The following is an 18,056-nucleotide window of genomic DNA, read 5'->3' on the forward strand; positions in this document are numbered from 1 at the left end:
CCTATAATAAAAACATTAACAAAAAAACATCTGTTTCGTTAAATACTATTACTACTGTAATTATGTACCAACCCAATCAGCCAGTGGATGCAGAATACATTATCATTCTGATAGATGGAACTAAATAATCAACACATTAATAATTCATACAGCAATTCATTATGCATGTGTATGCAGACTTTGCAGCTGAAATAAGCACCTCATCAACCTGAGGCCAGTCCTTAAACAATAGTACTCCATTATTAGTGGCGAACTCAAGTTTACGCTTGTTAAGCTGCTACTTGTATTATTTTATCAAACATTCATTTCGTTTCAGCCTCGTGCTCAATACAACAGATTTCACAGGCTCCTCTTTTTTAAAGTTAATGGTTTTAGCAGTGGGTGTTATTAACTATCAATATTACAAACATGATTAAATCTCAGGCAGACTTGTTTTTATTGTTATGCAAGAATTTCAAGTATGCCAACTTAAATGTGTCACCAATAAAATGAATTACAGACTGTTCAAGTAATGCTGTTCTGTTACTGTAAATATACAGCACTTCATTGAATGCAATAATAACAATATTAATAATAGAAAGCGTTTTTATTCTTAATAGAGACCTCTGCAATTTAATCCATTTTTGTGAGGTGTTTGTTACTATGTTGATCTATTTTTTTTCAATTGCATGTTGTAGTAAAGACTTTGATTAATCAATTTCCACAATAGCACATACATAATATACTTCAAATTGGACTACCACTAAAAGTACAGAAAAATCTGAAAACTCCCCATTGAGTAAAAACAAACAAACAAAAAAAAAACTGTAAATGTATCTAAATGAGGAATTATTTATAGAGCTTTTCAGACTTTTTTGTTTTCTGTTTGCTTTTACATGAAAAATATAACATTTGGTTATAAATATGCTTCTTTTTTTTGACTACCAGTAACTGTAATGGTGCTTGTGTTGTCGTTGCCAGCCTCCGACAGTCACAAGCCACTATGCCGTGATGAGCACCCAGCTGAGGCACACCAACCTGGCCATGGTGCACTACAGTGTGTTCTTTCAGATGTGCAAGGCACAAGGAGTGGGGTTTGATATCAAGGTAACAGAGAAGGGAACATTTCCATGATCATCAACGTGATGTCATAAGCTATTCTACCACTGCATAAACAAAAACTACCTTTACCTGATCAATTATTGAGCCAGATGTATATTTAAAAAGCTCAGCCGCGCAGTCCCGCGTTCTTTTATTTGTTTTATGAATATTTCATTAAATAAACACGATATCTGACACTGTGCGCCATAGCTTCAGACACCCCAGACATCTATGTCACAGTGATAAACAGGAGCTAGCAAACAAAGGTCATGTAACTGCTCTTACCACACTCTGCAGGCAAGAAGCCTTTAACAGTATCATGGGAGCATTTTAAGGTTAATGCTACCAGTATGTTGAGGAACAATATGACATGGAGTTCTGTGAAATAAAATACTTGTTTCTGTAAACTATTTGAGTTGATCTAATGCTGTGCACATTGATGCCAATGCTCAGACTGACCCCAGTTGATGTTTATTTTTTTGTTGTTGTTTTTTTTCACACTCAGGTAGCACTTGCTTTAGGAGAGTAAGACTAGCCACCAAAAAGAGCAAAAACAGTGTTTTGCAAACAAAAGCTGAACAAATATGTCAAAGCACAAAATACTGCAGTTAAATCCCTAGAAATATATATGATATATCACTGTGGAGTGGATTCCAAATGTATCAGTAGAATTTTACCAATAGAACACTGTGGCAGCCAACAGAGAGCAATACAACCTAATCAAGAATAAATGCATTTGGTTCTACAGGACGTCTGATTTCAGGATTTTCCTTTTATTTTGTTGTTTCCAGGAAAGGCAAGGGACACTGTTTATACTCCACGACAGCCACAAAAGACAGAGCCTGGGGATGATGTAAGTAGAGAGATTGCCCAATCAAATGTTTCCTCATCCAGGATGATGAATGTGAGCCTTCAGTAAAGTTAATGATAGTTGGCAGTGTTGCAGACTGTATTTATTTTGTAACAAACAAAATACTGTCCCAGTCAGGCAGCACCCCAAATCTGATTTATAGCATAGCAATGAGCTAATTCCATCTTTTACCACTGATCTGCTCTGTAATAACTTCTGGAAGCAGGTGCCAAGGCAAAGGCAGGTTTTCTGAGAGGAATAAAACTAAACTTGGTTGTTAAATTATTGAAGTAGTTTCTAAACACTTTGTGTGCCGATGTTTGTGTAGACGTTGTGTGGTTATTTGTGAGCCCGTGCACAGCTGATTGTGTGGAGCAGATCCGGTATCTTCTTTTGAGCGATTAGCTCAGGCCAGGCTCCTGAGTGGCTTCTTTCCAACTCAGATGTGCAACCCAGCCATAGATTAGAAACGTGTCAGAGGAGAACACTGGTTCTTAATTGGTGTACAAATCGCATACAAGCCTATATGACTTCACATATTTGAAGTGCTTGATAAAGGGTCATGTTGCTCTAACTTTGAATCAAAAAGCAGATTTTAGAAAGTCTGCTAGCCCATGCTCAGTGCAAAGGGTACCAGTTATTCTGTATGCATATTGTCAATCTTGATTGTAAACAGGACAATGTATTCAGTGTGCCAGGGGACTTGCAGCACTGTGTGGGTAACTTCATGAACTTAAGCTGATTCACACATATCAATAAGTCTTCCAGGACTGTTTGGGCAGCGTTGCCAGATTGTCTGTGCAGAGCAACCAGAACTGGAGAAGTCTCAGAGCAGGCTGCATGATGCAAGGTTTTAATGTCTTATTGTGTCTAAACTTTATATGGTGTGTGACACTCAACAAAAACCACAAACTTCCTTTGAAAGGAAGGATAATAAAATGAGAAGCATTGTCCTACCACAGCAATGGACCGTGGGGCCTGACGAATAAACCCATTGGTATGCTGCGGTGATTTGATTAATAAAAGATATTTATTACACAAATCCTTGTGTTGACAAGTTAAAATAGTACCTCATCTTTCATTTTCCCCTGAAGATTGCTGCCGTGTAAGGTTGGAAATACTCATTAAATTCCTTCAGCACATCTTTCCCGAATGAGAGGGTGATTGTTTTTTAAGCATGCAAGGGGAATCATTAGTAAACTCATTTGTTTGGATATCATTAACAGAACAATTGGGGAGGATCTCCAGGGGGCCCTCATGACCTTTGCTCGCAATCTCTCCATCATTCATCAAGAAATATCAGCGCCTAATATGCAAGGCGAGACCAATTTTAAGGTAAGGTGTTAATTAACTAACGATCCCAGTCAATTTTCTATAATACACAATAACTGGATTACCGATATGTCATTTGTTAAACAATTTTGTTAAGGCATTATAATTAGGGTTAAGTATAACTCAAGATTTCTTTTTTTTGTTTGTTTAATATATTTTTGACTACTTTTCTTTACTATTATGGAACTTCTGTAGTGAATTGTTCACTTTTGGGTTGATTTGAATCTCATTGTCCATTGATCAAATCTATTATGAGATCTTTTTTTTTCCACTAAATATAGAAGCATTCTGAGCACCAATTTTCGTATTGTTTTCGTTTTAATTATTGAATGGTGAGTATAAACAGCATGCATGTCAAGGGATCTAACCTCTTTCTAATTCTAGGGTCCATGAATAAATAACCAATTGGTGTGAACGGGGGTCATAAATAATATTTCTTCATTAGCTGTGTGTTACTTCTCTGAAGAAGACATACAAAAATGGATTTATTTTAAAGTGAAAAGATTTGAATTGTTACAGTTAAATGTTGAATAATGTTTCTGTGTATCTGCATCGCAGGGTATAATCAATGACATTGAAGGAATCCTGGGAGTTACAATTGAAAACCAGGCCAGGTCTGCAGACGAACGGCTACATGAGTTCACCAGAAAAAACAAAAAAAAGTTTGTATGAGTGTGTGTAACAACAGAACTTTAACCATAAAATAAAATTAAAACTTCTGATTCAAATCTTTATACTAATAACAGATCAACAATTGTGTGTGTGTGTGTGTGTGTATAATATATATATATATATATATATATATATATATATATATATATATATATATATATATATATATATATATATATATATATATAAACACACAAACAAACAAACAGATAAAGAAGTGACTAACTTTAGGTAAATATGTATAGTTTAAAATGTACTGGTGAATAAAAAAAATACATGTTCAAATGTGGTCTCTGTATTTATTACAATTTAATAAAGTGACTGAAATATATTAGAAGGCTGTGTAAAAAAAAAAAAACTTGCACTTTGTTATGATACCTTGAGAAACCGTTTTGGTAAAAAAGAAAAAAAAAGGGGGGGGGGGGATCAATATTTTAATCTGCTTTTTAGAACTGGAATATGTTTTTCAAAACTCATCTGTGCCAGGGGAAGGCAAGTCGGGTTAGGAGCACAAGAAGCTTGGGTCCCGACTGCTAAACTACATCTGGGGACTGTCGCCTTTCTGCTAGAGTGCGCAAAAACTCTACAATACAAGAAACAGACACCTAGGAATTATAGTTCAGTCTGAGACTGAGAAATACTGTCGGTTACTGTTCGTTTCACGAAGAAGGCTAAGGCTATACAAACTGTCCCAAAGGTTTCATATGCTGTGGGAGAAACTGGCTGCTTCTTAGCGAAAGTACATTACTGCAACAGCACTCAGCGTTTCATACTTAGGTGTTCTGTGATACTGGTTGGTAGTACTATACTGTACTCCGTCGAGCTAAAGGTTGGTTTACTATTAAAAACCAGAATTGCGTTAGTGTTTTAAAAGACATATTCAACTAGGAACTAAAATGACTTACAAGAATGTTTCTCTCCGGAATTATAAATGCAGGACGGCATCTGCAGTTTAAAGGTGAGTGAAATGGTATAGAAATGACATCTGAAACATGAAATTAAATAAATACATCGCTAGTTAAAGACCTGATATGCATAGTACAATCTCTATAAACTATATATTTCTGTATTTTGTACTTGCTACAAAAGATTTTTAACCGGAATCGATGTTGTAAAGTTAAAAAGGCAAAACATATCTATTGATACAAATAGAGAAGTTCTAGCTTTCTAATATTCTCTTTGTTTGATGCGTTATAAACTGATTAAATTGTAGAGCTCGATTGTTTGTTTTTTTAATGGAAGTTAGTCTGAAACAAAAACGTTGTGTAAGGGTAAGACAAATAACTGCTTTTTACGGAGATTATTTGCAGTTGTCCAAGACTTACATAAACACATGACAAAAAAAAAAAAATCCCATATTGCTTTACATACATGAAATAGATAAAAAGCGTCCATCGCCGCCCTGACATGTTTGCAAGGGGGTTACATTGTTCAGGACGGAGAATGATCAGCCCTCAACGAATACCGCGTCTTGGACACATAGGGAAGTGGGTTCTAAACAGAATTCATTTCGCATAATGTATTATAATGTTTTGTTTTTAAGCAATGACCGCTTTGATGAAAAGGATTCATGGAATCTTTTTAAAAGTTATTCTTTTTCCAATCGGACCGAACAACAATGTGCCCAAACCCAGGGCGTCCGAGGTACTAACGCAACACCTGCAGCAGAGGCGGCTTCCCTTCTGGACCTCGTTTTGCGTCAGCTACAGCGCCGTGGAGAATGACCAGTTTGGACTGTCACATTTTAACTGGCCGGTGCAGGGGGCCAACTATCACATACTGAGGACCGGGTGCTTCCCTTTCATCAAGTACCACTGCTCCAAAGCACCCTGGCAGGACTTAGAATTTGAAAACAAGTTCTTTACAGCTTTAAAAGTTATTAATTTAGGTGAGTATCTGTCCTGGGGGTAAAACCATTTTTTGGTAAACATTTTTACAGTAAAATTTTTAAAATGATGGTCTTATAAAAGGTGTTTTATCTACACAAAATCTGAAGTAAATAGTACCTTTTTAATTACAAGAAATGACTTCCAGTTTTTTGCGTACATCAATGTCATATCATGTGCATTGATTTTGTTGAGTTCAGTCCCTTTGTATTATTGCACTCCAATCAGTACTTATTACCCATGGCCCTGTGTATTCTGAGGACAGTAAGCATGACCCCGTGGCCCAATTTAAAGTTGAGAAGGAGCATTAACCCTGGCCAAATTCCAGAGCATGTCAAAATAAACTGTGGCCCTGACAGTTACATTCCAAACCAAAAAGGAAATCTATCCTGTAGTAAATTCTCTTTATAAAATGCGTATGTCTAGTGTAGCGCAATTCCCATTCCATTACTTCAGAAGTGTGTGTCTGCGTGTTTCTTGCTGTCTCAGGTAATAATTTACGGAAGAGCAATTAAATAGATCAGTCACAGCCAGGAAGTGAAACTTGGTACACTTTCTACAGTACAGAATTGAGGTGACATGATAAAATGTAACTTGGGTAGGTAATGTCATACTATGGGCAGTTCTTGATTACCCTGCCAGGCCCTTTTTCATGACCTTCTTGAATACAGTCACCTGGGGTTTCTCGCTGAATATTCCAGGTGATGCTTCAGGACTTGAACCCAGAGTTTTTGTTTTTCTTCTGTTTTCAGGGCAAGAGGTTAGAAGCAACTGGCATCTTTAATATCATAAGTTTCATAACTCTGTGTACAGTTCCGGTATCGTGTGTTTATATAAGGCTTTTCTGATTGGTTACAGGCATTCCCAATATGTTAATGTTTAAATGCGTTTAATACAGAACCCAACACCCTGAATCCCTACTGTGCTTTTTCTTTCAGGTATCCCTACGTTAGCATATGGCATCGGCTCTTGGTTTGTCGCAACAGTGCCCGAGACTGTGCACACAAGTTCAGGCCCTGTCACTGTGTATTTTGCCTATAAAGAGGATGAAGGTGCTATGTTTTAACTAGGCATAATAGAAAAGGTATCTGCTATTGTTGTACATGTTATAATGTACATGATCCTGATGTATTTATTGAATTTGCAATAAATTACAAATGTTTCAGATATTTCTGTGTTGTTTGGGTTTTTTTTTACCGTCTTGTTCTAGTTAATATAATATAATATAATGTGCTCCTTCGTTTTTTCACAGTTCCATAATTCACAAGTTTGCTTAATTTCCAGTTTGGCGATGTTGACGGTACATGTGCTTCTATATACTTCACTGTAAAGGAGCCCTTCACCAATTCACTGATTTCCATATTTCACAATTATTTAATGTGTAAGTCAATACTAATTGACTTACACATTAAATAATTGTTCATACGTTACCCCCACCACCACCACCACCACCACCACCCCCCCCCCACCCCCCGGGTAACGTATGAAGTTAAATAACTGCAGCTCATATATTTAAAAGTCAAATAGTGCTCATTCACTGCCAAGCGTCTCTGTCAATATTGCACTGGAGGTCTGGCCTGAACACAAGGCTGATAAAATGGTTTTTAATTACCAGACAGTGAATGTAGCCTTTTACTGGGAGCACACCTCCAGTCAACCCGTGCGTTTGATTTCTGATAATGCACACTGCTGACTTTGCTTACCTGTTACTCAATACAAACAGACAGTCGGGGCCCCCTGACCATAGCATGATGTACTAGCATCCTTGGAGAGCGTCTTTGACAAACTACTCTATTGATCACTGCAGTGCTGTGCTGCTCAAAGCATTAATCGGGGTCTTGATTTCGCTCTGTGTAACAATTAAGCAAAAGTAATAATTTCTTGTATTACATGGAAATCAATGGACCTCTTGCTCCTCTGGAGTTGATCATGGTGAGGGATGGGCCAGGGCCTAGGCAAGGTCAAGGGTTGAAATGTAATGATATTATTCACAGGATTAGTATTGAAAACTGGATTTGTTGTCACCCGGCTCCGGGGAAGCAGCAGCAGACTGGCTGTGATAAAGTGGGTTGTTTTTAATAGGAGGTGTCGACAGTCTCCCTGGGCCATGTAAGTTAATTGCTGATGAGATTGTTTGCTTCACGCGCAAAACAGGAAGGGGAGGACAAGACAAGTGCAAATCATTTTTCAATGGGGCTGAGATTAACGAGCGCTTATTAAAAGTGCCCTGATTGATGAGTTAGGCTCTTGTTGGATTAGTTTGTTTTGGCCTGGATTTAAAGTAATGCAATACTAGACTCTAGACAATACTAGAGAATTAGAAGGATATTTTAAACCAGTTTTGGTTAATTGTGCCACACCATAATTTTTGTAAATCAAAAGGTGTACAGTATTACCACAATGATATGCTTCTGGTGGTGGGATTTTTTTTTGAAGCCAAACAGGTTTAATAGGACAGAATATGCCTGTGAAAAATCAGTCCTGAAGACATTGGTACTTTCAATATATACACTAACACCTCCTGCTGGACACTTTAGGTATGTTTGTAATTAAAAACATGTGACCAGGTAAGAATGGTTTGAGATGACACACCTTGTTTCCCAGAGTGTCTTAAGTAGGTTACAGTATGAAACTGTACAGTACAAACAACAATTAGCACATTAATTACAGCTCATTAAAATCAAAGAAAACCCACTGCAAACAGTGCTGTTCAATCTCACTGAGCAGAGAGATCTGGATATTATTATCAGCAGGCAGATCACAATAGCAAGGTATTTCACTACTCGCCCATCTCTATTATCTCCATGGTATTCGACACATGCACAAAATTCATTGCATTGTATATAGGAATGTTGCTCAGCAGGCATCCAGTTAGCCTTGGCATAGTCTTTGTTAGCTCTGCCAATTAGCATTCACCAGTCACAATGACCTACAGTCACAGTACACAGAAAAACCTTGCAACACTGTCATTGGAAAGCTGTATAGCTTTAAAATAAACACAGCGGCAAGGTTCAGGTCAAAAGGAAAAATGGATTGTTAGTGGCCCCCTGGGGCTTTACTGCAAAGGAGCAGGTAAGCAAATAAGTTTAATGGTGGTCAACAGCTCTGCAAGATCGGGTCGTCAAGGGACCAGCAATGCTGAGCCTGTGCTCAAGTGCACTTGTTTGCCATTGACAAAACTTACAGAACAATTAAGCGAGCATCAGGAGTTTTCATTTTACATGAACAGAATAAAAAACAAAAAGAGCGATACAAACTGCAACGAAACGGTGTGCGAATTGGCTCATTAAATAGCTGAATGTGAATTTGTTTCCTTCATCAAGTAAATTAGCTGTGCATGTAGGGTATGTGCTGAGTTAGTGGTGAAATTAGTCAAGGCCTGTGTTCAATTGCTGAATCTCAGACAAAACAATCCGCACGCAGGTATGATGAAATGCTTCCTTTTGATTTTTTGAGGTTAAGAAGTTAATGGTATTCTGTTATGTCACCTCATCCTATGTGGCTGAAAGGTACAATGTCCGACTCAGAGATGTAGATAAATCATTTGTGAAACTTAAGCCACTACTGGTATGTGTGTATTGATGTTTGGTTTCATATTTAAGCTGTGTTCAGCTGTCCTTTATGTCGGGCACAATAATACAATTATTATCCAGGTAGTCACTGCTTAATTATCCACTGGCATGCTTTCTGATATATACTGAGAGTGAAGTATGCCCAGAGAATAGCACAGGGCAGGCACGGCCGGCAGCTTTGTTTAATGTCAATTAAAGGCTGATGCAAATAAGTGAAATCCTACCCTAAACCGAGATGATCACGTTGCACATTTTATCAGCACTCTCCATGCAAGCGGTATTGACTGTTAGGAGCACATTAGCCTAAACAGCTGCTTAGCATTACACATAACCCCGGTCAACAGTCTAGGGTATCAGAGCTGAAAACATGCTACTGTAAATTAACGGAAAATGTAACTGCACTTTGCTGAAGGATCAATGTCCTTTAAGGTCCATACAATCAAACCTTGTCGCAGTGATTGAGGCTCTTAATTGCCTTTCAAAGACAAGGTGGTAATCAACATAGGTTTAAGTGCTCTTTCTTGCAAGTTCAATTACATGCTAATGGCCTGTGCCAAGCAGGAATCTTTAAATACTAATACTGTTTAAATCTTATGGAAGTAATGAAAAATAGCCCTTCAATCCATAGAACCCAGACCTTAATCACTACTTTTTACTTTTATACCACTGATGAATTTCACCAGAGAGTGTAGGTGCTTTAAAACAATGAATATTATAATTAACCTGTTGCCTCCTATTGATTTGTTTTTCTAATTCCACATTTTGATAAATGTATGTACTGTAGGCGATATGGGATTGGCACAATAATACTGCAAAGGCCCCTTTCATTGTAGACTTTAATTCATTGGTTTCTTTTAAACTTATAAAGAAGAAACAAGAATAGTTCTGTTGTCTATTTCTTTTCTATGCATTTTATCCCAATGCAAGATGCAACATTTCTTTTTCAGGGACACGTGGTTTTCAATATAAAATATGGTTCTGGATTTACTATGATTTGGGATTTTTCTATGAATTAACTACACATGGTTTCTGCATATTTCTTAAGAATTCTTCTGAGCTAGGTATGGATGATCATACATTTGACTTGTGGTTTGCGTATTCTGCTTTACTACCTCTTTTTAATTATTGGGAGGGTATTGGATTTTGCAGTTTGTAATGACTTTTCTTAAACTCTGATTGCCTGCCTAAATGGTTGGAGGCGTTGCAGGTAAACCCCCCTGCGGAGGTGAGTCCCGTCACACGCTGGTAACGTGAAGCCCGGGGGGAGATGGTTACAGGATGATCAGGTCAATAGCTGGGTCTGACAGAATATCAGCTCTTGGATCAGAAGATGAACACCTTCAACTTGATGATCTGCCTCTAGTCACATGGATAAAACAAATAATTTTAAAGAGTAATTAAAGGTTATATGGGGAGGTGGGAAATATCCTGCCTAAATGAGCACTAACCCAAACAATGCACCCTGACCCAGTCCCCGGTCATGTTTGCGAAGGTCCCCAGAAAGGTAACTATGAATGATACTGCATTTTTGGATTCTTTACAGAGAAGTTCCCATGAGAATACCTGCAGTTATTGTTGATATTATTATTATTATTATTATTATTATTATTATTATTATTATTATTATTATTATTATTATTGGTGGTGGTGTTGTTTTTGTCTTCTTCTTCTTCTTCTTCTTCTTCTTCTTCTTCTTCTTCTTCTTCTTCTTCTATTCTGCTATTATTTCATGACCTGGAAATTGTACCCCAGCCTCCACAGAAGGAAACTGCTTCTGATTGTTTCTGCAAAGACACTTGAATTATTAAACAAAAAGCTCAACGCACCGTTACAGCTGTGATGCTTGTGGCTGCTTCCCGTTACTGAATTTGATTTCTATGAACCTTTCATCCCCTGTAAGACCATAAATTGCTAGTTTGCATATGTGATCGAAAAATAAAAATATCATTTCTGGAAGCATATTTATAAGATAAATGTACATACAACCGAGCCATTTTATAGTCAGTGATTCACGAGCCGAGTGCCGTAGTCCTTGCAAATAATCAATTATTTAGTGAGAAAAATCATATTAATTTTGTTGTAACTCAGAAATGTATAGGCTGGCCGAAACAATTACTGTACATCACCCCTGAAGCTGTTAGGGTAAGATTCATCATTAATATTACACAGACCAGACCATGTGCCTTAGTCTTAATACTGATGTGGAAAGCAATACTGGGAAGCCTACAGTCTGTATAAAAGGGTTGTTTTAGGCTACTGATTATTGATTATTGATTATTAGTGCACTGCTGGGCAGTTGCACACAGCTTTGAAGCAAGTAAGATGTCTAAGCTCTCTGGGTGTCTTCTGTAAAACGTTCTCCTTTTTATTTCTGTGTTGCTTACTTAACGATAACACAGATTGAATGTAGAAGCTTCCATCACAGTAAGTAATACCAGTAACAAGTCTATTTTGGGTTATAATTTAGCTATTTTTTAATTGGTCGTACACAGTGCTGGGTGATGCATGTTTCGTACTAGTTCAGCTGGTTATGCTGGTTAAACCTGGTAGCTAAACCTAGTACTATACTAGTTTATTTAAATCTATAATTGGTCACCAGCAAAAAAACACAAAAAAACAAAACACAGGGTTCCAGCGAGGTTAATTAAATAAACTTGCTTAATAAAAGTGATTTATTAATATCATCCGTCGTGCATACATGAGAATGTCTATTTAAATGCCAAGGTCAGAACATCTAAATGAATGAGATTTATATATTCAGATGCATTGTCATGCTCTTTCTCTGAGGTGTGAGACTGCTAAAATTGACGTCAACAAGTTCCTAAACTGAAACAGTTTCACGCCAAATGAGTTAAACTTGACAAGGCTAGTATTACTCTAGTGGAGGGAAATATGTGGTAACAACCTGCGTGCCCCTCACCAATATGGCTTCCACTGCGCCGTTTTCTCTCTGATGTCATCCTTGTAAATTTTGTTTCCGGGTTGTGATTAAAAACTTCCTGTATACTTCCTGTATATTTTTACAGTGAAACAGTTAGAAATCGAAGTAATATATGTTTGGACGAAAGAAATAGAGAAAACTAAACAAAAACAAATTCGGTTTAAGATTGATGTGCGAAATCTGTTTGCTTCGCTAAAAAGTTTGCCAGCTTATTCCAGGTCTCCTAATGGGAAAGGGAAAATAAAAGAGGATGCATGTGGTAATAATAATGGACACTAGTCGTATCTGTTATTAATATTAAAAGTCGCAGTAACGATGAGATCTGGTTGTTATGATTTTGCTCGTTTTTGATAATTTTAATGAAATGGCAAACCAGGTGTTAGTCATTCGAATTAGAATCCCAGACGGCGGCGACGTGGATTGGACTGTGCACTGCGTTTCACAGCTCATGTTCCGAGACGTCCTGGTGAGTAAAACACAACTAAACACACACTGTAAATTAAACAGAGTCGCTAGCACTTATTAACAAAACGTCCAAACAAAATGCTACAGGTTATCAGTATTAGAAATATGCGTATGTTATAGAAACAGAGTTTTGTTACTCCATTATTGACGGACATGCCAGTTTCACAATTAGTGGCGCATCTTCATCCTCTCCAAGGGTTCCAGTGCGAGTATAAATATTTGCTAATGGAGCTGTACTGAAAGAGGCGCTGTGAAATCATCCATCCAGTATGTGCAAGTGCCATGCATGCTGTAATTTAAAATGTCCTTCGTTTTAAAACAGCAATAGTAACCCTGTAATGTTAGAAATGTGTACCTTGTCAAATAGGCTAAATGGCTACACCATGAAATGGCAGGACTTTTACAGTCAGCAGTGTGCTTGATATAACTTTTTATTTTTTTTTACTTTTAGGATGTGATTAGCCAGGTCTTACCTGACGCAACAACCACAGCTTTTGAATGTGAGTACAGTCTTAAGAGCGGTTAGAAGTGCCTGCACCAATAAGATGTTCAAATTACCTGTAGACTGTAATTTAATATAGTTAGGAGAACAGCATCACATCACCAGGCTTCTGATATTGTATAGTAAATGGCCAGTTTGCTAATAATAATAATAATAACATTCTACAGAAGTGCTTGTTTATAGAGTCACAGAAACAGTAAAACATCCAAACAAGAAAACAGTCCAATAACAGTATGTGTGCGCTGTCTTCATAACAGATGAGGATGAGGATGGAGATCGAATCACAGTGAGAAGTGATGAAGAAATGAAAGCCATGCTGTCATATGTAGGTAACATTTTATTGTCTGTAAAGAAATCTGGAAGATATATCTGTCAATATGTACATTCAAAAGCCACGAGTAATGTCTTCTGCAAAGAGTGCTGCTGACTTAATTCTTTCTTAAAGTGTTAAGTATCCCCCTGCATAGGGAATCTAAAGCACTGGAGCCAGTGCTGTCATCAATCTAAACCAGAACCATAAAAAAACTAGGGGGGGGGGGGGGGGTCTGGACAGACATACAAAGCAACAGGTGGAGGGGTTAAAGGATTCAGGAGAGAGGATTGTTAGCTGAAGTTTTCTGTCCTGCCCCAAATGGTATACAGAATGTAAACACTTATTTCCCTGTTCCAGATGCATTGTGCATTCTTCTGTAGTCTTTAACTCTTCCTCACCAGTGAGCATGCATCCGCTTGTGCTGGTTTGAAGGGGCTCAGTGATGTCATGGGTTTTTATTACCTGTTGTAAGGTAATTTACTGGCTTCCTGTTTTCAAGCTGCTGTTGCTCCTGCAGGACTCCAGCAGGTCTTTAGGTATCTTAACATCTCAGCTCGGGATCTGGACTTATATTGCACCTTTGTGACGGCTGTATACTATTGTTTGGAAATGTAGTTCTTTTGGTGCTTGCTAGGCTCCCACAAAAATACACTACTTAATGGTCAGCATAACTCTTTGTAAAAGAAAGAATGCAGTTTGAAAAATTAAATTGAGTTGTCATGCAATTAAAACAAAAAACAAACAAAAAAAAAGCTGGATAGTTAGCTGTTCTCCGTTATGCTGTACTGAGATCCAGTTAGCTGGATCTCAGTACAGCATCACCTGATCACAGTGTGAAGCAGCAACTTGATCTATTTTCTCTGTGTTGCTTTGGTAAGTTTGCTGCAGCCTTTTACTTTATTTGAATCCCGTATTCCTCTTTATACCATACTCGCACTACTTTGCATTCGCAGTGTAGTGAAGGCTTGAAATAAAAAGGGTCAGTCAATTGAGACGTTTGAAACGTGTACATAAGATGCTGAAGAAAAAACCTGTTAGGGATAGATTTAGCACTAAAATGGATGACTTTTTTATTTTTTTTATAGCAATTTAGGTGAATTATAATTGCTGACCTTATACCATTGAAGCTGGTATAACCACTTTTTTTCATGCAGCCATTAAGTGCTGGAAGTATTTTTTTCAGGAAAAGAAAAAGCTATTAAAAATGTATTATACAAGATCTTTTCACCCAAGGGTAAAATGTTCTCATTGCTAAGCAGATTGCTGTGGTTGACAACTGGCAGCATTTTTTTTCTTTTTTTTGAGGGACAGGACTGCACAAGACCACTGCCTCTCTGTGCCAATCACTGTCACTAAAGGATTGGTTGTGGGTGGCCTCAGGGGGCGGGCTGAGCACTGCTTCACCCCTCCCACTGACAGGTTGTGTCCCCGCCCACTGTGTAATTGAGGGCTGATCTTCCAGCCCATTTCACAATAAGATGGGACACACTTTTCAGTCTCTCAGTGCTCTTTGGGAATTATGTTACTGTAGCTAAATACTTAATTTTTTTAAACTGGAGCTTAATCTGCATGTAATAATTACTATTACCTACCCCTGTTCTGCCGTTGATGTGCATTGGAAAGCACTGCTTTTTGGGGGGAAGTGAAAGGATGAAGCATGCTGTTTTAGGCTCTTCACTGACTTTATTGTCATCATCATAGTAAACATGTAGATCAGCAATTCATCAACAGGCACATGTTAGTTGTTTTTGTTTATGCACTGCACACAGAAAGTCTGCGTCGCACAGATAGCTTGGTATTCTTGCACAGATAGCTTGGTATTCTTGCACAGATAGCTTGGTATTCTTGCACAGATAGCTTGGTATTCTTGCACAGATAGCTTGGTATTCTTGCACAGATAGCTTGGTATTCTTGCACAGATAGCTTGGTATTCTTGCACGGATAGCTTGGTATTCTTGCACAGATAGCTTGGTATTCTTGCACAGATAGCTTGGTATTCTTGCACAGATAGCTTGGTATTCTTGCACAGATAGCTTGGTATTCTTGCACAGATAGCTTGGTATTCTTGCAGATGCTAAATGCTGCTATCGGCTAACGCGTCCTGTAATCACAAACATGTGGGTGTGGAGAGTCATTTTCAGCAGTGCTAAATAAAGATGGGGGCTTGGTTTTTAATATATATATATATATATATATATATATATATATATATATATATATATATATATATATATATATATATATATATTATATATATACTTCCATACTTACTGTTCACTTCACAGACATTAACAATAATAGATTGTAATGTTTTTTCCATTAGGTACAGTGTAGGCCAAATAAACTATCAATTTTTATTATTTATTACACAGTACTTAAAGTTACGGCTCATTAAAAATGGACCCCGTGGGCTCCAAAATTTTTCAAAATCTTCTTTCATCTGGGGATGTCTTTAACCCCCTATCAGACCTGAATGATATCATAGCCACGGGCTCAACATGAGCGGATTTAAAGATTTGTTTAGTTTTTTTTCTGGGGAGGGGTATTTATTTTATCTTTTAAACTTGCTGTTATTTTTTCCTTTGTAAGACAATGTTACACTGGAAGGGCTAGCAGACTTCGATGACATTACACTGCTTTGCTAAATATCTCCTTGAAACATCTGGATAGAATGTGCAATGAGTTCCAGGATTTCAGCTGCCTTGCTTCGGGTTGTGTGTCTCTGAGTTTGATTGCTTCTCTTGCATAACAACATGTTAACAAGTTAAACTAAGAGAACTAAGCAACCAAAAAGTTGTATTTTCTCATTGGTTATTTATCCGTACACTTTAGCTATCTGCAGTTTTACTTTCTGCATAGCAGTACAGTATGCGTTTGGAGATCGTTCTTCACAGTTCCTGCCTGAAGAAAATGAGCAGCATTAAGATAAGTGATTGGGTGGTTAAGTTGGCAACTTGCAGCAGATGGAGTGCCTGAGGTTTCCTCCTTTTTCATTACAGCCCCATGACTGGATCACACCCTAAACCGCTACCAGAATGTACACTTGAGATGTAGACACTTTATACTGTGCAACGGACAGACGCACTACAAAAAGAAATGCATCTTTAACAAACGGCAAAAGATTAGAAGCAGCTGCTTGTTTATCCATGCATTAAAAAAAAAAATTAAAAAACATAACATTCCTTTTTCTTAGTTTGCTTTTCAAAAGCAATACGGCACAAAATAAAAATGAAAATCCTTTGCATAGTAAATGCTATGTCTACATCTTTGGCTGCTGTAATCGCCTGCCTTTTGGCAAATGAGTTGCAATTCTCATTAATAGTTTCTACTCCTTGTGGGATCACTATGTCTGCAAAACGTGCTGAATAAAGGAAAAAAATGTAATACAGGTGTGGAGTAGAAGTGATGGGGTCTTATGCAAGGGTTATGCATTTAGCAATTATTATATTCATATTCAAAGCATATGGATTTCGCTTGTGTTGCTATTCACAATCCATTGAGACTGGAGCTTATGCTGTGCTACTGTTAATTCCAGCTGAGTGGATACCTATTATGTTAAATAAATTAAAAGAAAAGGGGTGCTATGGAAAAGTTAAGCAAGCAATTCATCTGACTTGCGATCTGTGCCCTTAGAAATCAATTTATATAAAGTGTGCAATTGGAGGATGATGTCAACAGCGACCTGTATTGTGTCCAAGTCATTCCCTATCGGAATAGAAAACACAAGGTGCACGATGTTCTCCCCTTTGCATTGTTTACATTCCCAGTCATGTGGGCTTGTTCACCTTGAAGGGGTCATTTATATACCCCTTTACCATATGCATGTTCAGAATATTACATTTCTGACCTGTTTAATATCATGCTATGAGTGCATTGGGGGCTGCTTCTGAGAAGACTCCTAAAAGCTGTATTCCTTCATTGAAGAGGTGGTTTTACAAATCTAGGTTAGTGGTGTGCAACAGTAATTTCTGTCCCCCTCTGCACCAAATAGAAAATCTCTACAGAAAGTAGGGGCAGGAATTAAAGCAGCACACCCCTACTTGTCATGTTTCAAACCAGCTTATTCAGAAACAGACCCAGGTGTTGAATATTTTTTCTCGATTAGTAATCAAGCATTTAAATAATGGTAGATGCAGACATGAATAGAGAACCAAAGAGAACACAGAATAAATGATCCTGTTGAAGTCATAATGCATCGACAATACACTAGATTTATAACAGATTCTGACATTTTAAATTAAAGTTAATGTGAAAATAAATGTCTGTGGAGTATCTCTGCAGAGAGTTGCAGTACATTATCAATAAATGTGTTCTGTAATTTTTTTATTTTCCTTAGTATGATAAAAATTGAGAGTAGACTTTGAAATGTCTTATAAATAGCGGTACAAATAAATAAATAAACACATCTGTAACAATAACAATAACACAGGTAATTCTTTTCTC

At 37.5% G+C, this 18,056-nt stretch overlaps 3 protein-coding genes across 4 annotated transcripts in view; all 3 read left to right on the forward strand.

The window, feature by feature from the left end:
• LOC131699160 (IQ domain-containing protein H-like) overlaps positions 1-4,044 on the forward strand; it is a 30,768-nt gene extending 26,724 nt beyond the window's left edge. The window contains exons 18-21 of the mRNA XM_058995454.1: positions 961-1,086; positions 1,872-1,933; positions 3,157-3,265; positions 3,821-4,044. Of these exons, the coding sequence (XP_058851437.1) occupies positions 961-1,086; positions 1,872-1,933; positions 3,157-3,265; positions 3,821-3,934 (411 nt within the window). The 3' untranslated portion in view covers positions 3,935-4,044. The remainder of the gene's footprint in view (positions 1-960; positions 1,087-1,871; positions 1,934-3,156; positions 3,266-3,820) is intronic.
• A 421-nt stretch (positions 4,045-4,465) lies between these two features.
• Positions 4,466-6,989, forward strand: LOC117429002 (uncharacterized protein C15orf61-like). Its single transcript, XM_034048096.3, has 3 exons — positions 4,466-4,892; positions 5,478-5,822; positions 6,759-6,989. Exons 1-3 carry the CDS (start codon positions 4,844-4,846, stop codon positions 6,884-6,886), a joined length of 522 nt encoding a protein of 173 aa, XP_033903987.2. The 5' UTR covers positions 4,466-4,843; the 3' UTR covers positions 6,887-6,989.
• A 5,381-nt stretch (positions 6,990-12,370) lies between these two features.
• The window catches only part of LOC117428339 (dual specificity mitogen-activated protein kinase kinase 5), a 71,686-nt gene continuing 66,000 nt past the window's right edge, over positions 12,371-18,056 (forward strand). The window contains exons 1-3 of one of the 2 annotated variants that reach the window (XM_058995461.1): positions 12,371-12,799; positions 13,250-13,298; positions 13,558-13,625. In XM_058995461.1, the coding sequence (XP_058851444.1) occupies positions 12,665-12,799; positions 13,250-13,298; positions 13,558-13,625 (252 nt within the window). In that variant the 5' untranslated portion in view covers positions 12,371-12,664. The remainder of the gene's footprint in view (positions 12,800-13,249; positions 13,299-13,557; positions 13,626-18,056) is intronic. The other variant, XM_058995460.1, reaches the window with a different exon arrangement.

Source organism: Acipenser ruthenus, chromosome 21, assembly GCF_902713425.1.
Source record: "Acipenser ruthenus chromosome 21, fAciRut3.2 maternal haplotype, whole genome shotgun sequence".
NCBI lineage: Eukaryota > Metazoa > Chordata > Actinopteri > Acipenseriformes > Acipenseridae > Acipenser > Acipenser ruthenus.